Raw genomic sequence first — 23,272 nt, 5'->3', positions numbered from 1 at the left:
ACACACTTTTACACAAAGATTCGATCATTCTGATAACAAAGATGCATGAATGAACGACTTAAATGGGTTTCAAATTCCAGTAGGTAACTGATTACTCGGCACAAACTCTAATTTTCAAAGTTTGAAATATCCATCGTTTACACAGTCAGGTTTTAATATAGATAAATAAATAAACATAGATAGCTTGTGTACGCAAAATAACCAAGAATTGTACAGCCCGCGAACTCTTACTTCTAGGGGTCAAAGTGTACTTCAAATGATAAGCTGGGTGGTTTGGTGTTTTAATGGATTTCACAGAATAGAGTGTAAAATAACTCCGGGAATGGAACTATTTGAACAACAATATTTCACTGAGCAATATATCATATTGACGAGAACTGAAGAAGGACATGAGAAGGACTAAACTAACTTAAATTTCTCTCTACAGAACTCATGTACACCACAAGTACTCAATGACATAAGAACAGCCAGTGTTCACAACCGACCTAGTTAATCTATATAATAGAAATATCTTTAAAACATCTCTGTACATTTATATCTTTAAAGATGAAAAATGTCGTCTTATGCGCAATCTATCTTTATCTATGGGTTTTAAAGATATAGGGATCATTAATAGAGTTTAAAAAGCATACTTTAGTATTCTTCCAAGCTAGATTAACAGAGAAACCTGCAGCCAATAGTAAGCTCATTGCAACCTACATCAAGCAAATATCATTTTTATCAATTAGATTACAAATTATATGTACAGGGTTTAAGTCCCACGAACATGACTGTGGCAAGATGGGTTAAAGTTCGTCTTTAATATTTAAAATAATTTGCCAAATTTATTCGGAAACATAATTTTGGAAGTAAAATTTTAGATTTAATAGTTACAAAATCCCGAAAATAAGATGAAATATATATAATAAAACCATGATGATGCTTAATTTTGTGGTTCTTGTTTCAAGAATCATATACATGAAAGCAGGTTGACGACTGAATGTCTCAAATAACTCCAGAGATCAGACGACTTTTAAATCGTCTTGCTACTGAATAATGTTTCGTGGGACACCCTGTAAATTTTATAATTTTCTCTTTTACTTTTTTGTTACAATTTTTGTAAAAAATTATACTTGTTTTTCGCATATATTAATATTGTTATAAATCTATAAATAAAACATTAAGTAATATGTTTTACAAAAATTGTAACAAAAAAAGCAAAAGAGAAAATTTGAAATATAGCGTCTTATTTTTACTGTGAATCTCAGCTCTCGATCACTGATAGTTCTCTGAGGTTTATGACCTCTAAACCTGGAGTTGGTATACAACCTCGAAACAAACCTGGGGTTGGTTCATAGCCTCTAAACAAAACTGGGGTTGGTTCATCACCTCTAAATAAACCTGGGGTTGGTTCATGGCCTCTCAGCAAACCTGGGGTTGGTTCGAATCCTCTATACAAATCTGAGGTTGATCCATGGGCTTTAAGCAAAGCCGGGGTTGGTTAATGGCTTCTAAACAAACCTGGGGTTGGTTCATAGCCTCTAAAAAAACCTGGGGTTGGTTTATAGCCTCTAAACAAACCTGAGGTTGATCCATTGACTCTGCACAAACCTGGGGTTGGTACATAGCCTCTAAACAAACCTGGGGTTAGTTCATAGCCTCTAAACAAACCTGGGGTTAGTTCATAGCCTCTATAAAAACCTGGAGTTGATCTTAACAAACCTGAGGTTGATCCATTGACTCTGCACAAACCTGGGGTTGGTACATAGCCTCTAAACAAACCTGGGGTTAGTTCATAGCCTCTAAACAAACCTTGGAATAGTTCATAGCCTCTGATCAAACCTGGATTTGGTTCATAGCCTCTAAAAAACCTGTAGTTGATCTTAACAAACCTGAGGTTGGTTCAATAACCTCTAAAGTCTAAACAAACCTTAGGTTGGTTCATAGCCTCTAAATAAAACTAGTGTTGGGTATTAGCCTCTAAACAAGCTGGGGTTGATCAATAGGCTCTAAACAAACTTGTGGTTGGTTTATAACCTCTAAATAAACCTAGGGTTGGGTTTATAGCCTCTAAACAAACCTGGGATGTATCTATAGTTTTAATAAAAACCTGAGGTTGGTTCATAAACTCTAAACAAACCTGAGGTTGGTCCATAGCCTCTATTTGCCAGTCGTTGATGACGAGGATGGTGTTACCGGAGGTTAACCCAGCCTTAGCTGCCGGACTGAACATCGAAACCTAAACAAATAAGCAATTCACTCAGTAAGATTATAAAAGAAAACATTAAAAACGGATTATTATATCTTTAGTTTGAAGAATCCATTTATTATAAGAATGTTGTAAATCTACCTTGTTGACTGCAACCTGTAGTTTGTTCTCTGCTAGAGTATAGGATAGGTTTAGCCCCCACTTCTCCTTCATTGATCCTCTCTTCAGTTCCTTCTTCATGTCAGGTTCAAGGGTCACAGTCTTGCCTTAAAGGGACTGTAGACATAATTTCCAGTTAAACCTCAATATTTAAAATAGAACATTCGATTTACATAGGTACCCTTTATAAACCTTTGGCTGATCATGGTAAATAAAAATATAAAATAAGCTCCAAAAAAATGTATTGCGATTTCAAGTTATTAAGCAAAAATCTGCAAAATATGAAAAAATTATACATTTTTGAAAACCCTTACCACGGCAAATTGAAATATACAAAAATATTTGCAAAGATTTTAAAAACTAAATTTGTATTCAAGGAAAACAGAAAATGTACAAATTCTCTTTAAAATTCATCTGCACAATAAAATAAGCAAAATTTCTTCTCAAAAATTGTGCGATCTGCTTCCCTTTATTCAAGGCTTTCCAAAGAGCTGTAAAAAGTCAAAATCCATTGACCGGAAGTAAGTCTAAACTCTAAATATAGATTTAGTCAGGTAAAGAGGAAATAAGGCATTCAGGCAGTATGCCTGAGGACTCAGGAAGTAGGTATAAAAGCTCCGCTTGGAGCCTAAAGTGATGGGTATGTGCTGATGCAGCCTGAGACCAATACTTTTTGAGTTATCTCCATTATCGTCAGGCCCCCCTCCCCCAGCCGGAATAGGGTTAAACATCTTTTAAAATTATCTTAATATAAAGGTGCCATCAAAAATTTACATTTACAAACTATAAGTTATGAAAAAGTCAAAGGGGTATGTTTTATAAATTAACCGTAACTTTAACAGTAACTTTATACGATTAACTGTAAAGAAAAAGGGTTCTTACCACAAACTCTGATTTTTTAATTGTTTTGTTTAGTAAAACTTTAATGTTTCAAACTTTGAATTATGTTGTATTTTGTTAGACCAATTCGTCCAAGTTTAAAACATCAAAGGTTTACACAATCAGGTCGCAAAGATATAGTGATAAAAAAATTTGAGTTTGTTGCAAGAGTTGAATTCCTTTAAGTATACTGTGAACCTAACCAAGTGTCCTCCAATGTGTGAATAGTACCGTAAATTCATTGCTCCCAGTTGGAGAAATGGAGAAATGTCTAACAAATGCAATCCAAGGATAAAGCCAAGCAATCCAGACCCAGTCAAAGAGGGTATTGAACCCCGAGTATGTTGCAGCCTGAGCATATGACAGGATAGGCCAAGGAGGATATTGAGCCCCCTTTCTCATCTGGATATATCAAGTTGGTCCAATTTAAAGGGCGGTTTGAGGGGAAGATTTAGGGTAAGATCGATGCTGGAGAAAGGAGTGAAACAGCATTAATCCAGCCGGGGAAGAAGGCAGTATCATCAGCCATCTTATCCCTGGGATCCTCCAAGACCTCGGCAGTTAGCAAAAAGTATCTGATCAGAAGAGTTGAATGGAAATATATTTGCCCAAGGCAAATATTTTAGATCCACTTTCATTGGTCCGATACTAATCAGTTGTATCGTTATGATGTAAATATTTTTGTTTACAATTTTTTTTAATTAACAATTTTTAACAAAATTTTAAAAAGAGCGGTGAATTTTTTCTCTGACTTGTGTGTTTTTTTTTAGCTAAACTGCAGTTTTCAGTTTTGCCAGGAAGGAACGCTGACTCAACTGATTGAAGTTTCAGGTTCAAATATAATTTCATAATTTAATATTCTTACAGGTTGGTGAGAAAAAAAACATTTCACTGCACTAAGCGGGGTTAGAAAAATTCTGAGGAAATTAATTGTCAGAATTCCGCCTTAATAATGACAAATGAGATAAGAGAGGTTGGGAAAGGAGTGGATATTTTTGACAAGAGAATTTTGGTTCTTGTTAGTTCATCTCTGACACAGTGCTTCAGAATAAGGCCTCGTCTACATCCATCTTTTCCTTGCAGCCGGCAGAGTATAAACTGGTATCGTAGTGCATGGTGCACACCCATCAAGATTCTAATCCAAGGTTTACAGAGTTCGCGTCTCTTCTGGAAAGAGGGAAGGGGAAGAGAAGCATAGAGAAACCCCTCCTTCTCTTCACTATTACTTTTTTTCCAAGTAGGGTGTACTACCATGTTATTCTACACAGGGTTCTGTTCAACCACAAGAAACTGGAGAGAGTTGTATTTAGGGATTTGCCATTCTATGCTGCGCGCACATGCCCCGTAAAATTCCAAAACAGAGAGAGGGGGATTGAATTTTGTAGATCCAGAAATTAGTATTTATTTAGGGTTAGGTTAGGTTAAAACACTTTCTGGGCCGAGCACTGCGGCTAGGACAGGCTAGGGGGCCGAGCGCTGCGGCCACATGTCTTACATTTAAGACCCCACCAGCTGCCAGTCCCTGTGCAGGCATGCCACAGATATTATTTTTCTGGATCTACAAAATTCAATCCCCCTCTCTCTGTTTTGGAATTTCACGGAGCATTGCGCGCAACAGAGATTGGCAACTGCCTTGTATTTATACCTGACTGTTCTGAGCTGCCTTGATTCCTACACATAGAACCAGATTCAATCGAAATAATTAACGTCTTTCCGAAGAGTTCAGATACTTAATAACAACTAACCAGGCTTGTTATTAAGGAGTATATTTTAAGTTGCCAGTAGCAAAATCTGGATCTCCAGCTAGATAAAAAACCTCCATTCTCCAGGTTAATACAGCGTTAAAAGATTAATGCAGGCCTTAAATGTTTCTTGTAGTTCTGTTTACTTCTTTTCCATTTGTGTGCAAGGGACCACTAATATACACCCCTGGCTTAAGTTTTTCTAGTTTGCAATTTTCTCTCTCTCACCCTGTATCTCTTAGTACTCTTAGAAGCACCGAGCCAGAGCCAGTTGTTGCTCCTAAGAAAGCTAAATGTATACTGCACAGTGTAAATATAGTTTGTTTGCAACCATGCTTCGTTCTTCCACTCAATATTAGCTTTTTACTACTGAGTTCTTTTCAAGTCTATAATACACTTCAGAAATAATAAACGGCCCTAAAATACAGGCTAGGTGGGCCGGGGCGTGGTTTTTTTGCTTAAGTACCTGGGTTTTATTTGTGAAGGAAGAAGCCCCAGACAGAGATCAGAAAATGTCTAAAATAAAAGTAATATTCCTAAAGATGCAGAATTTGAAACCGGGTTACTGATTGAATGTTATTTTATAACTAATATTTATTTCATATCAGACGGAAATTTTGTTTGAATAATATGGATAATGGGGAAAATGGATAATGTTAAACGTGAACAGTGATGGATCACTCAATTAAAGCTATCCCTACAGGGGATAACCATCAAGAAGAGTAATTAAATTAATATGTATATGGAGATGGAGATTAATGCTTGATCTCGAGATTCACAAACCGAAAGTTCTGACTCCTGAACTGAAAACTTTAGAATGGTGGTAATCAAGATTAATGCTTGATCCTCTCTTTTTCATAATATCGAGACTAATCTAATCTTGCACTTGTATCCTGAAACGTGTATAAAATTCAACCAATCAGAGTCACATATATAAAGCCTCTAAATTTAATATTTTGCGCGCCATTTAAGATTATATACAGAAATGGGAGGAACTCTCTAATTTAGAAAAACCGGTTTTTGATTTTTCTACTATATCCAAGAAAGAATGGTTTAAGAAGAAAATCAAAAGTTTGTCCATTGGATACTCAGATTTAAGCAATCGGGTTAAGGATATCTCATTCTAAAGTTTTTAGCTCTGATCAGTTTTATATTTTTCAATCATTCTTTTAATCTTAGGTTTAAACCTAAACACAATACACAATATTTCAGAATATACAGAAACCCCAAAAGGAATATTAAAAGTTTGATATAAATAAACATAATATTCCCCACAATAGTTTGCTTTGCTGAGGGTTATGGTTTCACAAAATCTTGAGATTTACCTCTCATTCTGCTCATATTTTCTAACAAAATTTTAAGGTTGTTGCTAAAGTTAAACCGAATGTTTTGGTTGTTGCTACAGATAAACCGAATGTATTGGTTGTTGCTACAGATGAACCGAATGTTAAGTTTGTTGCTAAAGATAAAACGAATGTTTTAGTTGTTGCTAAAAATAAACGAATCTTTTTGTTGTTGCTACAGATAAACCGAATTTTAAGGTTGTTGCTACAAATAAACCAAATATTAAGGTTGTTGCTACAGATAAACCGAATTTTAAGGTTGTTGCTACTAATAAACCGAATGTATTTGTTGTTGCTACTAATAAACCAAATGTTTTTGTTGTTGCTACTGATAAACCGAATTTTAAGGGTATTGCTATTGATAAACCAAATGTATTTGTTGTTGCTACAAATAAACCAAATATTAAGGTTGTTGCTACAGATAAACCGAATTTTAAGGTTGTTGCGTACTAATAAACAAAATGTATTTGTTGTTGCTACTACCAAACCGAATTTTAAGGGTATTGCCACTGATAAACCAAATGTATTTGTTGTTGCTACAATTAAACCAAATATTAAGGTTGTTGCTACAGATAAACCGAATTTTAAGGTTGTTGCTACTAATAAACCAAATGTTAAAGTTGTTTATACATATAAATTGAATGTTAAGGTTGTTCCTACTGATAAACTGAATGTTTAGGTTGTTGCTACAGATAAACCGAATGTTCAGGTTGTTGCTAAAGATAAACCGAATGTTCAGGTTGTTGCTAAAGATAAACCGAATGTTCAGGTTGTTGCTGAAGATAAACCGAATGTTGAGGTTGTTGCTAAAGATAAACCGAATGTATTTGTTGTTGCTACATATAAACCGAATTCTAATGTTGTTGCTACAGATAAACCGAATGTTAAGGTTGTTGCTAAAGATAAACCGAATGTATTGGTTGTTGCTACAGATAAAGTGAATTTTAAGGTTGTTGCTACAGATAAACCGAATGTTAAGGTTGTTGCTACAGATGAACTGATTGTTAAGGTTGTTGCTACAGATAAACCGAATGTTAAGGTTGTTGCTAAAGATAAACCGAATGTATTGGTTGTTGCTACAGATAAACCGAATGTTTAAGTTTTTGCTGCACATGACCCGAATGTTAAGGTTGTTGCTACAGATGAACTGATTGTTAANGTATTGGACTTCTTAAATCACTTTTCTATACAGAACCCTGTTATTGTCAATGAAAACTGCTTCCTTATACGTATGTCGATGGTTTGGAATTTTCTACATGAGGTTGTGGCAACAGATAACCCGAATGTTAAGGTTGTTGCTACAGATAAACCGAATGTTAAGGTTGTTGCTACAGATAACCCGAATGTTAAGGTTGTTTCTACAGATGAACCAAATGTTAAGGTTCTTGTTACAGATAAACCGAATGAATTAAGGGGACTTTGAAGTGTGAAATGAATTCAAGGGGCCATTCATTTAAAGATTTAAAATATATGTACCAAAGTGGCTTGCTGATTTTTGCAGCAGAGCCAAGGAAAAAAATTTACCGAATTAAATCTTTTTAAGATAGATAATTTGAAGGGTACAGGTTTGGATTGTTTGATACCATAAACAGTGGAATTTTGAGAACCATTTTTAAGACCGGAGAAATTGAATAATATAACGTCGAAGTCGAACCATATCAAAATTAACTTTTGTTGTATGTAGAATAAAAATTTACTCTTTATACTCGACCATAAGCATTATTTATTTTCTGCATTCAACAATTGAAATACCATGGATTCGACATGCAATACTCATGTCGCTCATAAATGATTTATAATTTAAGATCGTNCTTTTTGTACACTACAACTAGCTATAAAATGACTAAATTCATTATAGTGAACAAAAAATTAGTTCTGAGTTTAACTAGCTGAGTTCATTTACTGATCTTTTATTTGTTGAATTTAAAGATGGATTCCAAGATCAGATATTTTAAAGATGGATTCCAAGATCAGATATTTTAAAGATGGATTCCAAGATCAGATATTTTAAAGATGGATTCCAAGATCAGATATTTTAAAGTTCGGAAAAATTTTGAATTTAAAGAGACTGCTCGCGAAAAATACTTATTTACTAATTAGATCGATGCCAATATTAGTTATACCTAATTTACCTGTAAAGAAAAATGGCATATGTAAAAAAGTTACACGGCGAAAAGTAAAATCGCAAACACTCCTTTTAAACAGTGGGTGTAGGGAGCAAATGACTTTAACCTATAAGAATTTGAGTTTCTCCCACATACTCAAATTTTCTAATCCCTATATCTTTGCAGCCTGCATGGTGGTGTTAACTTTTGATAGTTTAAATATTGATTTTTATATCTAACGAAGATTTCAAAAGTGTCCGTCCTGGGTATTATAGTCCTGCTTCAGAATATAAATTATTCCTAGAGCTGGGTATTATAGTCCTGCTTCAGTATATAAACTAGTCCTAGAGCTGGGTATTATAGTCCTGCTTCAGTATATAAACTAGTCCTAGAGCTGGGTATTATAGTCCTGTTTCAGTATATAAACTAGTTTTAGAGCTGAGTATTATAGTCCTGCTTCAGTATATAAACTACTCCTGTGTTTTACCTCGTTACTTCAAGCGTATTAGTAAACAACATTCTCCAACACTTGAAATTGACAATTTGCCTCATTTAAAAATGAATATATTGAAGGAAAGGAATGCTCGGACTAACAATTACATAATTTAAGTTTAGTTGATGGACGATGTTCTTACTCACCCCTCTCTCCTTCCCAGTCCTTTCAGCTTCCCCTCCGAAGCTCCTCAACTCCCCCTCTCTGCTCTCTGCCCCGTTATTCCTTCCCATTTATTTTATGTCCCCTTGTGTCATGCCACCCTTAATTCCTACCGTGGCCTATGCATACCCCTCCCCTGATTCTTTTACTCCTGGGTCATAGATTCAGACTACTAATATCAAGCTTCATAATATTTTTAGACAGTGTCGACTTTGAAGTGTCGTAACGCCTTAGGCTTTTCTGTAGCCCTTGACATGTGCATATTAGCACTATAAAACACTTGCTTTTAGCTTTGGAAAAATTCTTATACATTTTTGGTTGAGAGCTTTTAACCCTTAAATCACAGTGCCTCCCCCCCCCATCATCAACCCCTCTTTCCGGGTATTTTTAAGAATAAAAGCATTTGGTTAAAAATAAAGTTTGTACTTTTCTTTACACCTATTTCTATTTTTATATTGTAAAGACAATTTAGAAAATGTAGTATCAAATATCAAATATCAAATATCAAATATATATATTTGTCCCAAGCCAAAAACATAGAAAATATCTGTTCAAGCTAATCCGGTCAATTCGACCTGAAATTAAAGGAACCTGGCCTACAAATAGTTTTTAAATGAAAATATTTCTATTTTCTTTGCAAAATTTGTTAATTTGGTTTTGCATTAAATGATGTTAAATTTTTTTAATTGTAACGTAATTATAAAAATTAGAAATGATAAAAATCACGCTTAAAAAAAACAGAAAACAGCGGAATAACTTTTGAAAGTTTTACTACGGAAAATTTACTGAACTAAGTTACTTTTTCTAATGACAATTCTTTCTTCTAATTCTTGCTTTTAAAGTTGTTTACCTCAAAATCTGGATCTTTTAGAACTTCTTGGTTGGCTTTCAATAACTGTAGTTCTACAATAGGCTTACATCGAGAGGAGTAGTTCCGTTCTGGACCCTGCAATTTATGTACATTGTACACTGTACAGTTTATTTACATTTTATCAACAGTAAATGTACACTAAATATTTCAATATTTATGTATGAAGTACAGTACATTAGTTTGCAAAGATATAGGGATTAGAAAATCAGAGTTTGTGGCGATGACTCGATACCTAAAAAATCCTACCTTAAATGTAGCTTGTGGAGCTGGGCAGGATAGTTTACGAGGAGGCGGAACCTTGGCGGGCGTGTCTGGACCTGTGGGGGCGGACAGTTTTCGTCGAACTGGAGGAGGTTTGCTCACCTTCCTATTGCAAAGTAATTGTTCATATATTTTGGTAGTGTAGAGGATACTTAAAGGTGTACATTAAAGAAAGGTTCTGGTTCTCACTAACATTTGGAATTATAGAATTCTCAATATTGGCAGTAAAGCGTGTGGATTTTATAATTACCAAATATTGGTTATTATGAAACTAACTCGTGCAAAAACTTGATTTAAAACTGATTTAGTAGATATTTTTGGTCATCTGCAACCCAGCCTACCACTGGCAAGTACAACATTCTGAACTAAGCCAGGTATTGGACTTCTTAAATCACTTTTCTATACAGAACCCTGTTATTGTCAATGAAAACTGCTTCCTTATACGTATGTCGATGGTTTGGAATTTTCTACATGAAATTAGAGAAGAAATAGTTGGGGGGGGGGGCCTTTTTATTGTACATCCTTTAATTATTCAACTATTCCGGCCGGCCTTCTACCCGAAAAAAAATGACAGAACAATAAATGTTTTGATAAGAATTCTTGAATTATTTGTCTTCCTTCTTTTGAGTTAAAATATGTAACTGTTTAAACTGCACAGGAATAAAACTTATCCAATAAATCTCCGTTAGAAATTTAAAAGCTCACATTAATATATTCATTTTCTTGAAAAAAAAATCTCATCAAATTTCAGCGCAAATGAAAAAATGAAAGAATTCGAAAATCCGGTTAGTCTTTTCAGAAAATATAAACTAGGAGTAACTTAGAATATAAAATAGTATTAAATCCTATTCCCAGGTACTCCTACTTCCCATTCCCAGGTACTCCTAGTTCCTATTCCAAGGTACTCTAGAATTAGTTCCTATCCAAGGTACTCGTAGCTCCTATTCTCAGGTACTCCTAGTTCATATTTCCGGGTACTACTAGTTTCTATTCCCAGGTGCTCCAAGTTACTACTCCCAGGTGCTCTTAGTTCCTATTACCAGGTACTCCCAGTTCCCATTCCGAGGTACTTCTAGTTCATATTCCCGGGTACTCCTAGTTTCTATTCCCGGGTACTCCTAGTGTCTATTCCCAAGTACTCCTAGTTTCTATTCCCAGGTACTCCTAGTTTCTATTCCAGGGTACTCCTAGTTTCTATTCCAGGTTACTCCTAGCTTCTATTCCCGGGTACTTCTAGTTTCTATTCCCAGGTACTCCTAGTTTCTATTCCCAGGTACTCCTAGTTTCTATTCCCGGGTACTCCTAGTTTCTATTCCCGGGTACTCCTAGTTTCTATTCCCAGGTTCTCCTATTTCTTATTCACATGTACTCATAGTTCCTATTCCTAGGTACTCTTACTGCATATTCCCAGGTAATTATAGTTCCTATTCCCGGGTACTCCTAGTTTCTATTCCCAGGTTCTCCTATTTCTTATTCACATGTACTCATAGTTCCTATTCCTAGGTACGCCTAGTTCCTATTCCCAGGTACTCGTAGTGCATATTACCAGGTACTCCTAGCTTCTATCTCCAGTTACTCCTAGTTCATATTCCCGGGTACTCCTAGTTTCTATTTACATCTACTCCTAGTTCATATTCCCAGTTACTCCTAGTTCCTTTTCCCAAGTACTCCTAGTTTCTATTCCCAGGTACTTATAGTTCCTATTCCCAGGTACTCATAGTTCCTTTTTCCAGGTACTCATAGTTCGTATTCCCGGGTAGACCTAGTTTCTATTCCCGGGTAGACCTAGTTTCTATTCCCAGGTACTCCTAGTTCCTATTCCCAGGTACTTATAGTTAATATTCCCAGGTACTCATAGTTTCTATTCCCAGGTACTTTGAATAGGATTTAGGAGTACCTAGGAAGAAGAACTAGGGGTATACCTGGGAATAGGAACAGCTCCTGTCGATCTGTAACATGAGACTGCTGCAACACTGTTCTCAACATCTAAACATATTTTTATGTATTTACAGAAATTGCTGATTATTTATGGGGAAGAAGTTGAATAAATAGGTTTATGGAGTCCCAATGAACAAAGTTTATGGAGTCCCAATGTACAAGGTTTATGGAGTCCCAATGAAGAAGGTTTATGGAGTCCCAATGTACAAGGAGTCTCAGTAAAAATGAAGAAAAAGATACCAATCAAAAATCGTTTTTAAAAGAGTGAATAAAAAAGATATTATGACACCAGCATGAATGTTGGTGTTATTTATTTTCTAATATGTACATAAACTCTCTTTGTACTATGTACAAGGTTACCCACAAAATATGAACTATAATGATGACCTAAAACTCTTCAATTCTAACGTTCTTATGTTTAAACTTCATCTTCGGTCCTAGAAATTGGCTTTTCAATGTTTAATATATGATTTGACAATGACATAAAAAGGTTAAAAGCTAAAGGAAACCATTAACATTTACAAAGGGACAGATCAATTTTCTTCTGTCATCTCAGAAGTCTCATCCCTTGTGGTTAACCCTGTTAGTAAATTTTACAGATTTAATAATCTCAAACATTTAAACCCCACATTTATTATTGGTTTTTACAATATGCGTGTTAAGTCAAATTTAAATCGAAATTAAAGGTAGTGACCGGCAATGTATAGTAATTGAACTGAGAATGTAGTATTGTGGACAAATTTATTAGGATTCATATAAAACGTTGTTTATGTTATGATGTATAAGAGTTTGAGCACAAAGTCGTCAATCAAAATCATCCGTTTGGGTGGTTCCGTTTTGAGAATCGATTATTTTTAGTTATAAATAAACGGAGACAAAAAAGGGAAAAAATTCTACATTAAACAAACGAGATGTTTAGGAACAGTTGAAATTTTCTCCATAAATCAATGTTAGAATCAATTATTTCTTTATCATCATTATATTCTATGAATTCTTTATGAGTTTGTTCACAGATAGAGAAAGATTTAAAAAACTTTGTAGAATTTTCATAACAGAAAAAATTACACCAACATTTTGTTCAGAAAAAGTAACGAAAATGAAACCCCCTAAATGTTTAGTAATTTAAACTTAAATAGCTCTTTACTCAACTAGCAACGAATTATAGTGTGTTGAAAGGTATGCACTGAGCTCTTGAACCTGTAAAGAAGCAAAAGAATGGGAAAACTATTCAAATAAACAGTCTAGTCTAATTTCAAGAATAAAACACATTCCTCAAATTTCAATCACTCATTAGAACACTCAAAGTAAAATTGTCAGAAAATGTATTGTCGGACAATGTATTGTCAGAAAATGTATTGTCGGACAATGTATTGTCGGACAATGTATTGTCGGACAATGTATTGTCGGACAATGTATTGTCGGAAAATGTATTGTCGGAAAATTTATTGTCGGACAATTTATTGTTGGACAATGTATTGTCGGAAAATTTATTGTCGGACAATTTATTGTCGGACAATTTATTGTCGGACAATTTATTGTCGGACAATGTATTGTCGGACAATGTATTGTCGGACAATTTATTGTTGGACAATGTATTGTCGGACAATGTATTGTCGGACAATTTATTGTTGGACAATGTATTGTCGGAAAATGTATTATCGGAAAATGTAATATTGAAAAATGTAATATCGGAAAATGTATTGCCAGACAAAAATTATCAGGGAAAAAATGTTGTTTGACAATGTGTTGCAGAAAAATTCGAAGTCAAACCTTATAGAAATCCAACGTATAGAAACTGCTACGTATAGCAACAAGGCGCATTTTCCACGAGAACATTTTTTATATTTTTGAGAAATTAAACGTTTTTGTAAAACATTGTAGCTTATCATTATCATTATCATAATTTCTATTTTTTTAAAATACCACATTGTAGCTTATCATTATCATTATCATAATTTCTATTTTTTTTAAATACCCTAGACATTAAAGGAGCAACATTGCTTAATACGTACATTTGTACTGCTCTCTATTGTGTTCAAGGTCCTCCAGATTTTATTATGTAATGACAACATAAATGAATGATTATATGGTTATACATAAATTGCGGGTTACTATTAAAAAAGTTATTTTATAAAAATGCTATCTACAGTTTTATTTTTAGAAAAAAAATTCTTAAAAGTATAAAAAAAAGTTCTCCAGTAATGCTAATATGATTTCATAAAATTCCGTTTTACCATTTAAATAAAAGGATTTTATGAAAACTATATCTACTTTACACTGATTATACTAATTTCTCAAAAATATAAAAAATGTTCTCCCGGAAAATACGCCTTGTTGCTATACGTAGCGGTTTCTATACGTTGGATTTCTTTACGGTTTGACGCCAAAAATTCATTGTCTAACAATGTATTAAGCAAAATAAGAGAAGTTTAATATTTTTAGAAAATGTGAAATCCTGCCGATCGCGATATATTAATTGTTTATAAGTACGTCTGTTTAAACTATTTGAGACAGTTACAATTTGCAGTATTCTAAAGTGTGCAAATTCACTGGCATTTTCGGCAAATGGCAAACTTTCCATTTCAAAGCTTGCATCCCCAGTCTAAAATGGTATTCTTTCTCTTTTATCTGGGCTTAAACGATGATGGTGTTTTTATCATAAAACGTGATGAATTCTGTCAAATGCATTCCTTTTTTCTGCCTCATAAGCCGGCAATTTTAGTCACTTTTAAAAAGAACCCACAACTTAAGTGATCAACTTTAGAGCAGAATGTAAATTATATTTTGAGTTTAGAAATCAAATCTAATAAATGCATGTTTCTGAGTTGTAAGTCCGCAACTTCTTGACAGAAAAATTCGCAATAAATTAGATTTCATTCCTAGGGTTGCGATCTAATATTTAGGAGGGGAGGAAGGCCAGCCATTAAAATTTCTAGTCCGAGCCACATTTTCCTCATTTTCTAGTTCGAACCACCTCGAAATCCTCTTCCTTCCAATATAATTTCTAAGTGTTTATAATCTTCTAAGATGAAACTATTTTTTAAGAATCATGCCACGTTAGGGAATAAATGAAATATTGAATAATTGTAAATCGAAAAAAATTGTTTCAATTGAATTAAAGTTTTCGAGTACGATGTCCTTAAAGAGGTTCACCTTTTTTACACGCATTTACAGATATTCCTGGTGTAGAATCCCGCAAATAATTCCGTTCAATGGGAGAAAATGATGGGCATAGGAATGCCAAATAGTTTGCTGTTTATCTTATATTGCGATGGTTAGCCATTACGATCAGGAAGAAGAGATTTAAGTTTTACTTAAATAAAGTTTGACATCATTAGATCATGGATTTAAAGATTCCAACAATACTTTAGACTATCCATATTTTTTGCCGAACGTGGCCAGATTTTTAAAAAATAGTTTTATCTTCAAGAATTAGAAACTTTAAAACACCTAATAATCGAAGGACAAGGATTTCGAGGTGACTCGGAAGAGGAAATGAGGAGAATGTGGCTCGGACAAGAAATTGTTGTGACTGGCCTTCCTCCCCTCGTTTCAGGGTTGCCCTGTAAATATCGAATATTCAATAGCAGCTCAATGTTGTTCAACAGTTGAAAAAATATAACTTTCGAGTTTTATTTGTTTAATTTGTCGGTGTGACTATATATAAAGATATGACTGAGTTATTTTTTGACACATAGACAAATTTAAAGGCCAGCTTACTTTCAACACAAACTGTTATGGACATTATTTATGCTCGTAAAGAAACTGTTATTGTGTTTAATACAGTCAATAGGATGATGAAAACTATTCTTCTATATATTTTTTTAATGCGGAAATCAAACGAACAAGAGAAAAAAGATTCAAGTGTGTATCACAGATCTGTTTTAAAGATGTTTAAAATACTGTTTTGAGTTCTTCTCCTCAAGTTCTGATAAAGATATCCTCGGAGATGATATAAATTTCTAACGTTGTAATACAAGAACTTGTTAATTTGTGCAAAGGTTTTTAAATTTAAATTTTGAAATGTTGAAAATTTTAAAACTCCAAAGCCGAAAAGGGATTGAATTTTTGCCACAAATTTTCTAATCCCTATATCTTTGCAACATGACGGAATAAACCTTTGATATCTTAAACTTGGACTATTTGAACTCCCGATTTTCCCACAACCTGTGAAAGGGTAGGATCGAAGCTTAATGAAACGCCAGTAATTTTCTTAAATTTGGGATGAGAAAGTAATTTAGTAAATATAAAAGAAATCATTATACAAATTTTTGTTTGTACTGCTTAAGTGCATTTTGACGCATCATACAGCTGTTCTTAGTCAATATATACAAGGATGTAATGCAAGGAAAGTTATTTCAGAAGTGTACGCATCTTTTGTACTGCAGTGTACTGTCTCTGGGCGGTAATGTAAACACAAGACTGATGTCACAGCCTGACATGGGATCCATCTTTCACATAAAAAATCAATGAAATATTCTGGTCATAGGAAACTATTATGTGAATTATCAAAATTATCAAATTTAATGCTTTTAACCTCCTCGGATACTAAACGAACACTGATGCATCTATTCTTGTTTACAAATTCCGCCCAAAGAGAACTGTTTTCAATATGTACGCAGAGTATACACGACCGCAATTAACTTTCCTTGCATTAAACCCTTGAATATGTATATATCTTGCCTTTTGGGGCCTGTACAGTTGAATGTGTTCATTAAGAAATAGAAAATAAAAAGAGAATATGAAAAGACTACTTAAAATAATATTTCTGAAATTGTCTGATTCCGACCCCATTCGTGAGAAAGTTTCCGATACCGGGTGTCATAACGATTTCCTTTTTCACTCATGGAGATAAATTTCTTTTATTTAATCTAGCTGAAGTGCCCGGCGTTGTCCGTGGAATTGTATGAACATTTTTTTTTTAATTTCAAATATTTAAAGAAATGCTTTCATCTACTGTCTGGGTTGATCTAGTTCATCAAAAATCTGATTCATCTTCTTTGAAATATTTGATAATTTGCTAATTCAGCATTTATGCGTCATACTAGACTAGATTCTCCATAAATAAAATATTATGTTTATCAACGACCCAAGTCAATTATAAATTTCTGTCGCACTATCTACATCAAAGTACCCTGCATGGTCCAACTTAAGTACCTGATTTGGCTAACAAAACTAAAATATCTAAGTGAAAACTCGATGACCAAATAAAAACTATCTAAGATATCTATTCTATAATATGTAAATCTAAATCTATGACTATTATAAACCATGAGAATGAGAACTACCATTTTCTTTCTTTTCATCCTTCGCCATTTCTGGTTTAGAGTTCTAAAAACGGATTATTATTAAATTTTATTTCTACATGCAACATTTGACCAGATAGCAATAAAAAAGAATGGGGTTTGTATAATGGTGTACATGTGTACATGTGTACTAATATGTGTCCAAATAAACATGGGAATTCAGTGGTGCGTTAGATATTATTAATTAAAGCACGAAACCATATGTTGTACTATACAGTGAAATCCTGAATAGAATAGAATAAATGTATAGTTTTCAGATTTTTAAAATCGTATTGGAAAACCCCTCCTTACCTCCATTTTGTCCGTTCTGAGTTATGTGTGTTTGCTGATCTTGAAATTTTTTCCGACCAAACCCATCATCCCACCACAGCATTATTTGTGTACTTAAATAATTATGTACTCACGTACTAAACTATTTGTGTACTCAAATCTGTTTTATACTAGTCATGACAAATGATTTTCATGTATATAACATGAAGCGAACTCTAAACATACTTTTCATTTAATTACTCTGAAATTATATTAAAGAAGTAAAAAAACTGTTTAACGATTAAACAATTTAGTAACATCGCGACATTTTCCTAAAATTAAAGAAAAAAACACAAACAAATGAGTGACACATACTTAAACACTCGGCTGCAAAATTGACTTTTAAAATTTGGTTAAACTTTCCTGAAAAGTTTTGCATGCGGACAATTTGGCAATTATTTCTTTTCTAAACAGACAATTTGTCTGTTTGATTCATATGACATATTAGGCTGAAGTTTTCAGGAATAAGGTCGACAGCTAAACAAATTATCATTTTGAGATTCAAGGCCAAAGCAGTAGGTTTCTAGGACAAAACAAAAATGGATGTTTATATATATATATGCAACCTTTGAAAATCCCAGATGTTTTCAAATTTAAAATTAATGGCACAATAAAATGGCAGTAGTATTTGCTCAGCCAAATGTTGTTCAGAGTAGTGTTTTATTTTCATCGTTGTGCAAAGAATTAAAATGGTAAACGTTTAATTTCGAAATGCTCCAGCCAGCTCGGCTATCTTAATTATACAGCTTGACTAATAGTGTAGATCAAATTATAGAGTTAGACTAAAAGTGTAGATCAAATTATAGAGTTAGACTAATAGTGTAGATCAAATTATAGAGTTAGACTAAAAGTGTAGATCAAATTATATAGTTAGACTAAAAGTGTAGATCAAATTATAGAGTTAGACTAAAAGTGTAGATCAAATTATAAATTAGACTAAAAGTGTAGATCAAATTATAAATTAGACTTAAAGTGTAGATCAAATTATAGAGTTAGACTAATAGTGTAGATAAAATTATAGAGTTAGACTAAAAGTGTAGATCAAATTATATAGTTAGACTAAAAGTATAGATCAAATTATAGAGTTAGACTAAAAGTGTAGATCAAATTATAGAGTTAAACTAAAAGTGTAGATCAAATTATAGAGTTAGGTTAAAAGTGCTGAGAAAGGTCCATTAAACTTATAGTGCAGATCAAAACATATATAGTTAATTAAACTAATAGTTTAGAACAGTTGGACTAGTAGTGTAGATCAAAACAAAGATAAACAAATAGTGTTGATCAAAGACAGAGTTAAATTAATAGTGTAGATCAAGGGATAGAGCTAGACTAACAATTGATATGTGGATGATATGTGGATGATATGTGGATGATATCTGGATGATATATGGGTGATATGTGGATAATATGTGGGTGATATGTGGATAATATGTGGGTGTTATGAAATGTGGATGATATTGTCCAGGTATCATCCACATTTCATCCAGATATCATCCACATATAATCCACATTTCATCCAGATATTATCCAAATATCACCCACATATCACCCACATATCACCCACATATCATCCAGATATCATCCAGATATCATCCAGATATCATCCACATATCATCCAGATATCACCCACATATCGTCCAAATATCATATTTACAACCCCTCAACTTGGTGAAAAGTCGAGTTTTAACCCTTATGACTATTGACGGCGAAAACTCCACTTTTAAACTCGATTAAAACTCCACTCCTTATCATCCAGATATTATCCAAATATCATCCAGAAATCATCCAGAAATCATCCAGATATCATCCAGAAATCATCCAGAAATCATCCAGAAATCATCCAGAAATCATCCAGAAATCATCCAGAAATTTAAAACTTCGTCCAGAACTGTATCAGTCCAGGTACAACTCGTCAGCTATAAATTTCAACCAGGACACAAACTCTTCAGTGATCATTGCCAACCCAATGGGCACGATCTCATCGACTCTAAATGTTCCACAGGGACACAAGCATAGCTATCAAACAAGCTCTTGATCTATCAATGCCAAGTCTCTAGGTACGATCTCAGCACTCGTATGTTTTAGCAATGACCAAAATTACTTCTAATACCGAAATCAAAGCAGAGTCCCAACCAACTAATGTGTATTTTCAAATATATCTGACATATTAAGTTTTTATACATTTTATAATATATGCACAGAAATATATCATTGTAGTTAAGCTAATCACAATATGTAGCTGGTCTAGTCAAATAACAAGTTTTGCGTAAAACTCAATTTCTAAAGGTATGTTCAAATTGTATTTATTACAAGGATACGTAATAAAACTAATAGTTTAAAATAAATAATATTTGAACTAAAATTAAAAGTTTAGAACAAAGAATGGTTCGGACTAATAGTGAAGACCAAAGATAGTTAAAGGATATTTGGACTAAAAGTGTGCAGACTGTTAAACTACTTATAGTGGGCAGAGCAGATCAAAGAATATTCGGACTAAAAGTATAGCTCAAAGGATATTTGGATAAAAGGTCCGTTAAACTATCAGTGTATCAAGGAATACCTAGTAAAACTTATAGTAGTTTAGAACAAAGAATATTTAAACTAATAGTGGGGATCAAAGGATGGAGTTAGACTTGCAGTGTAGATTAAAGGATAGTTGGACTAAAATTGTAAATCAAAGAATAGAGTAAGATGGTGTAGATTAGGCTTGCNAGAATAGAGTAAGACGGTGTAGATTAGGCTTACAGAGAAGATTAAAGGAATAGAGTTAAACTTGCAGTTTAGATTAAACAATATTTGGACTAAAAGTGTTATAGATCAAAGGAAAGAGTTACTTGCAGTGTAGATTAAAGGATAGTTAGACTAATAATGGTAGATCAAAGAATAGTTAAAGATTAGATATAAAAGAATAGTTGAACTAAAAGTTGAGAACAAGGGATTGTTGGACTAATCGTGTAAATCAAAGGATAATTGGATCAATAAACCGTTAAACTACCAGTTCAGATTAAAGAATAGTTAACCAAATAGTTTAAGAACACCGAATATTTGGACCAAAAGTGTAGATCAAAGGATAATTAGACTGAAAGTATAGATCAAATGTTAAATAAATAGTTTAGAACAAAGAATCGTTGTACTTATCGTGATAGAGCAAAGGATATGCTTGATTAAAGGAAAATTTATAACTATAGTGGAGATCATTAAGAATAGTTAAACTATAAGATAAGATCAAAGAATAGTTAATCTACCAGTGCAGATTAAAGGATAGATAATTTGATAACATTAAAGGATAAAATAACTAACAGTAGAAATCAAAGGACCGTTAAACTATAATAGTCTAGAACAACGGATAATTAGACCAACAGCGCAAATAAAAAAAAATATATATTATTAAGTTTATGTGTTTTCGTATAGTTTACTTTATTTTACTGAGAATTTAGTTTGAAAACTACTAATTAAGATTTTTCATTTTTATCTTATGCGTGATCGCTATGCAGTTTGCGAGCAAGGAATTTAGGAAAATGTTATTAAATATTTGCTTATACTTTAAAATATGTATAATGTTTGATCCAGAATATTTTTTGAAATATTTAGATGTTTTCAGGTTACATTAGTTTCAAAACGAACACTTGACCCATTTCTAACACTGTATTCAGTATGACGAGGTCAATAATTCCCAATTTAAAACTATTTTCTTAAATCAAAATATAAAAAAAAACCTTGAACTTTTTCAAGACATTGCCAGGTTTTTCCATTCTCGAACTTATCTTGAATTGGAATCATTGTCGCGTTTTCGATACAAAACCCACCTTAATAAATTAGTGAAACAAACTTTATTTTAAACTTGTTAAATCAGTAAATTATGTAAGAACAAGATAATATCAATATTTTGATTTCTCAATGCCGTAATTATTTTAGAATTATAATGCTAGCAATATATTTTTTATTTTCTATTTAGTTTATTTTTTAGCTTATGAATAAATCTTGTAACATTTATATTAATACCAGTAATTGTCTCAAAACCAGGATATGTTCCAAAACTTGACATGAGCAAAAATGCGGTAATTGTTTCAAAGTAAGGATATGTTCAAAAATGAAATCAATATCATCAAAACATAATTTTCACACCTTAGTTTAAAGTTGAATTTTCTTATTTCAATATATATGATATGGTATTACTTATATTAAATAAATGTATGGAGTATTTTTGTTTCAACTCAGCCTAGACTTAAAGATAAATATAATCGCTTGAAAAAGATAACGAGCGGCGATTTCTAACACTCATTGTTAGAAATGGACCAAGTCACCAAGTGTTATTTTTATAACTAGCTTCCACTGTAATTCGTCTTAAACAAAAATATTAACGAGCGATGTTTTTTAACAAAACTGGAATGATCATAAATTAGTGAGCATGGAACGAACGATTTTGATGTACGTTAACGTTAACGTCCAAAAACTTTTTAAAAAAATATTAACGTTCTATACACGATGTCTTTAAAGGGAGTTTTAAAAATACAGGTTAAAATCTTAGCAGGAAAAGTTATTGCCCCCCCCCCCNGGTGAATAAATACAGGGGGGCAAGATTCAGGGGGATTTGAATTACCGTAGAGCGATAACCATCGAGAAGTGGAAATTGTCGTCTTTGCTCCCTCTTTTAACTAGAAAATGTCGCAAAGAACTTTGAAATTTGTGACCTAACGAATAAAAAGAAACGTATATTAAATATTGAATGATATTGTTAGACTGCTGTGTTTAGAATATTCAGTTTGGTGACCGTGTCACTACTGAACACATATATAGGATGACCTCCAGCTATAAAGACAGTTTACTATCTAACTATCAATCTATCCTTCTCCCGTCTACCTATCTATCTATCTATAGCCCGGAAGTCAAAGGACATTAATCTTTAGATTTCTTCAGATTTTTTATATAAAGTAAGATATATTCCTTGTATGTTATACAGGGGTGTTTCGTAATCACAGGTAAACAGAAAATTAAGTTCAAAAGATTTGCACATTTGATTGAAATTCTATATTTGTGCAACATTTGTTACGCAACTTTTTAAAAATATATTAAAAGGTTTTAAAAACATACTTCTGAGTCTGAGCCAGGATGTTTAATGACAATTGTTCTGATAAGTATGTTTCTCTGGTCGTCATTTACATCTGTTTTTATATCCCTTTTCTCCCATAATTCCCCCTCTTACTTCCCTTGCTTACTTTCCCCTCTGAACTTCCCTTGCTTACTTTACAACTTACTTTCCCCTCTGAACTTCCCTTGCTTACTTTACCTACTTACTTTCCCCTCTGAACTTCCCTTGCTTACTTTACCTACTTACTTTCCCCTCTAAACTTCCCTTGCTTACTTTACCTACTTACTTTCCCCTCTAAACTTCCCTTGCTTACTTTACCTACTTACTTTCCCCTCTAAACTTCCCTTGCTTACTTTACCTACTTACTTTCCCCTCTAAACTTCCCTTGCTTACTTTACCTACTTACTTTCCCCTCTAAACTTCCCTT

The 23,272-nt window shown here is 33.2% G+C and overlaps 1 protein-coding gene across 1 annotated transcript; it reads right to left on the bottom strand.

Annotated features, from left to right (window-relative positions):
• Nucleotides 1–3,677: 3,677 nt before the first annotated feature.
• Nucleotides 3,678–17,954, bottom strand: LOC111697894 (uncharacterized). The gene is made up of 7 exons (XM_023468029.1): nucleotides 17,739–17,954; nucleotides 17,430–17,472; nucleotides 12,126–12,189; nucleotides 10,189–10,309; nucleotides 9,922–10,017; nucleotides 5,435–5,484; nucleotides 3,678–3,801 (listed from the first exon to the last, which is right to left on the bottom strand). Exons 1-7 carry the CDS (start codon nucleotides 17,742–17,744, stop codon nucleotides 3,678–3,680), a joined length of 504 nt encoding a protein of 167 aa, XP_023323797.1. The 5' UTR covers nucleotides 17,745–17,954.
• Nucleotides 17,955–23,272: the final 5,318 nt, after the last annotated feature.

The sequence above is a fragment of the Eurytemora carolleeae genome, unplaced genomic scaffold (assembly GCF_000591075.1).
Source record: "Eurytemora carolleeae unplaced genomic scaffold, Eaff_2.0 scaffold288, whole genome shotgun sequence".
Lineage (NCBI taxonomy): Eukaryota > Metazoa > Arthropoda > Copepoda > Calanoida > Temoridae > Eurytemora > Eurytemora carolleeae.
Note: the sequence above shows the minus strand (reverse complement) of the source record. Positions and strands in the feature narration are given on the sequence as shown.

Bases quoted from the DNA above. Each gene is read 5' to 3' on its own strand.
- LOC111697894 (XM_023468029.1), bottom strand. The intron at 5,485-9,921 runs GTAAACAACTTT...CTTTTATTTTAG, and splicing joins TAAAAGATCCAGATTTTGAG to ACATTTTCTGATCTCTGTCT. The intron at 3,802-5,434 runs GTACTTAAGCAA...TCTTCTGATCAG, and splicing joins CCTTCACAAATAAAACCCAG to ATACTTTTTGCTAACTGCCG.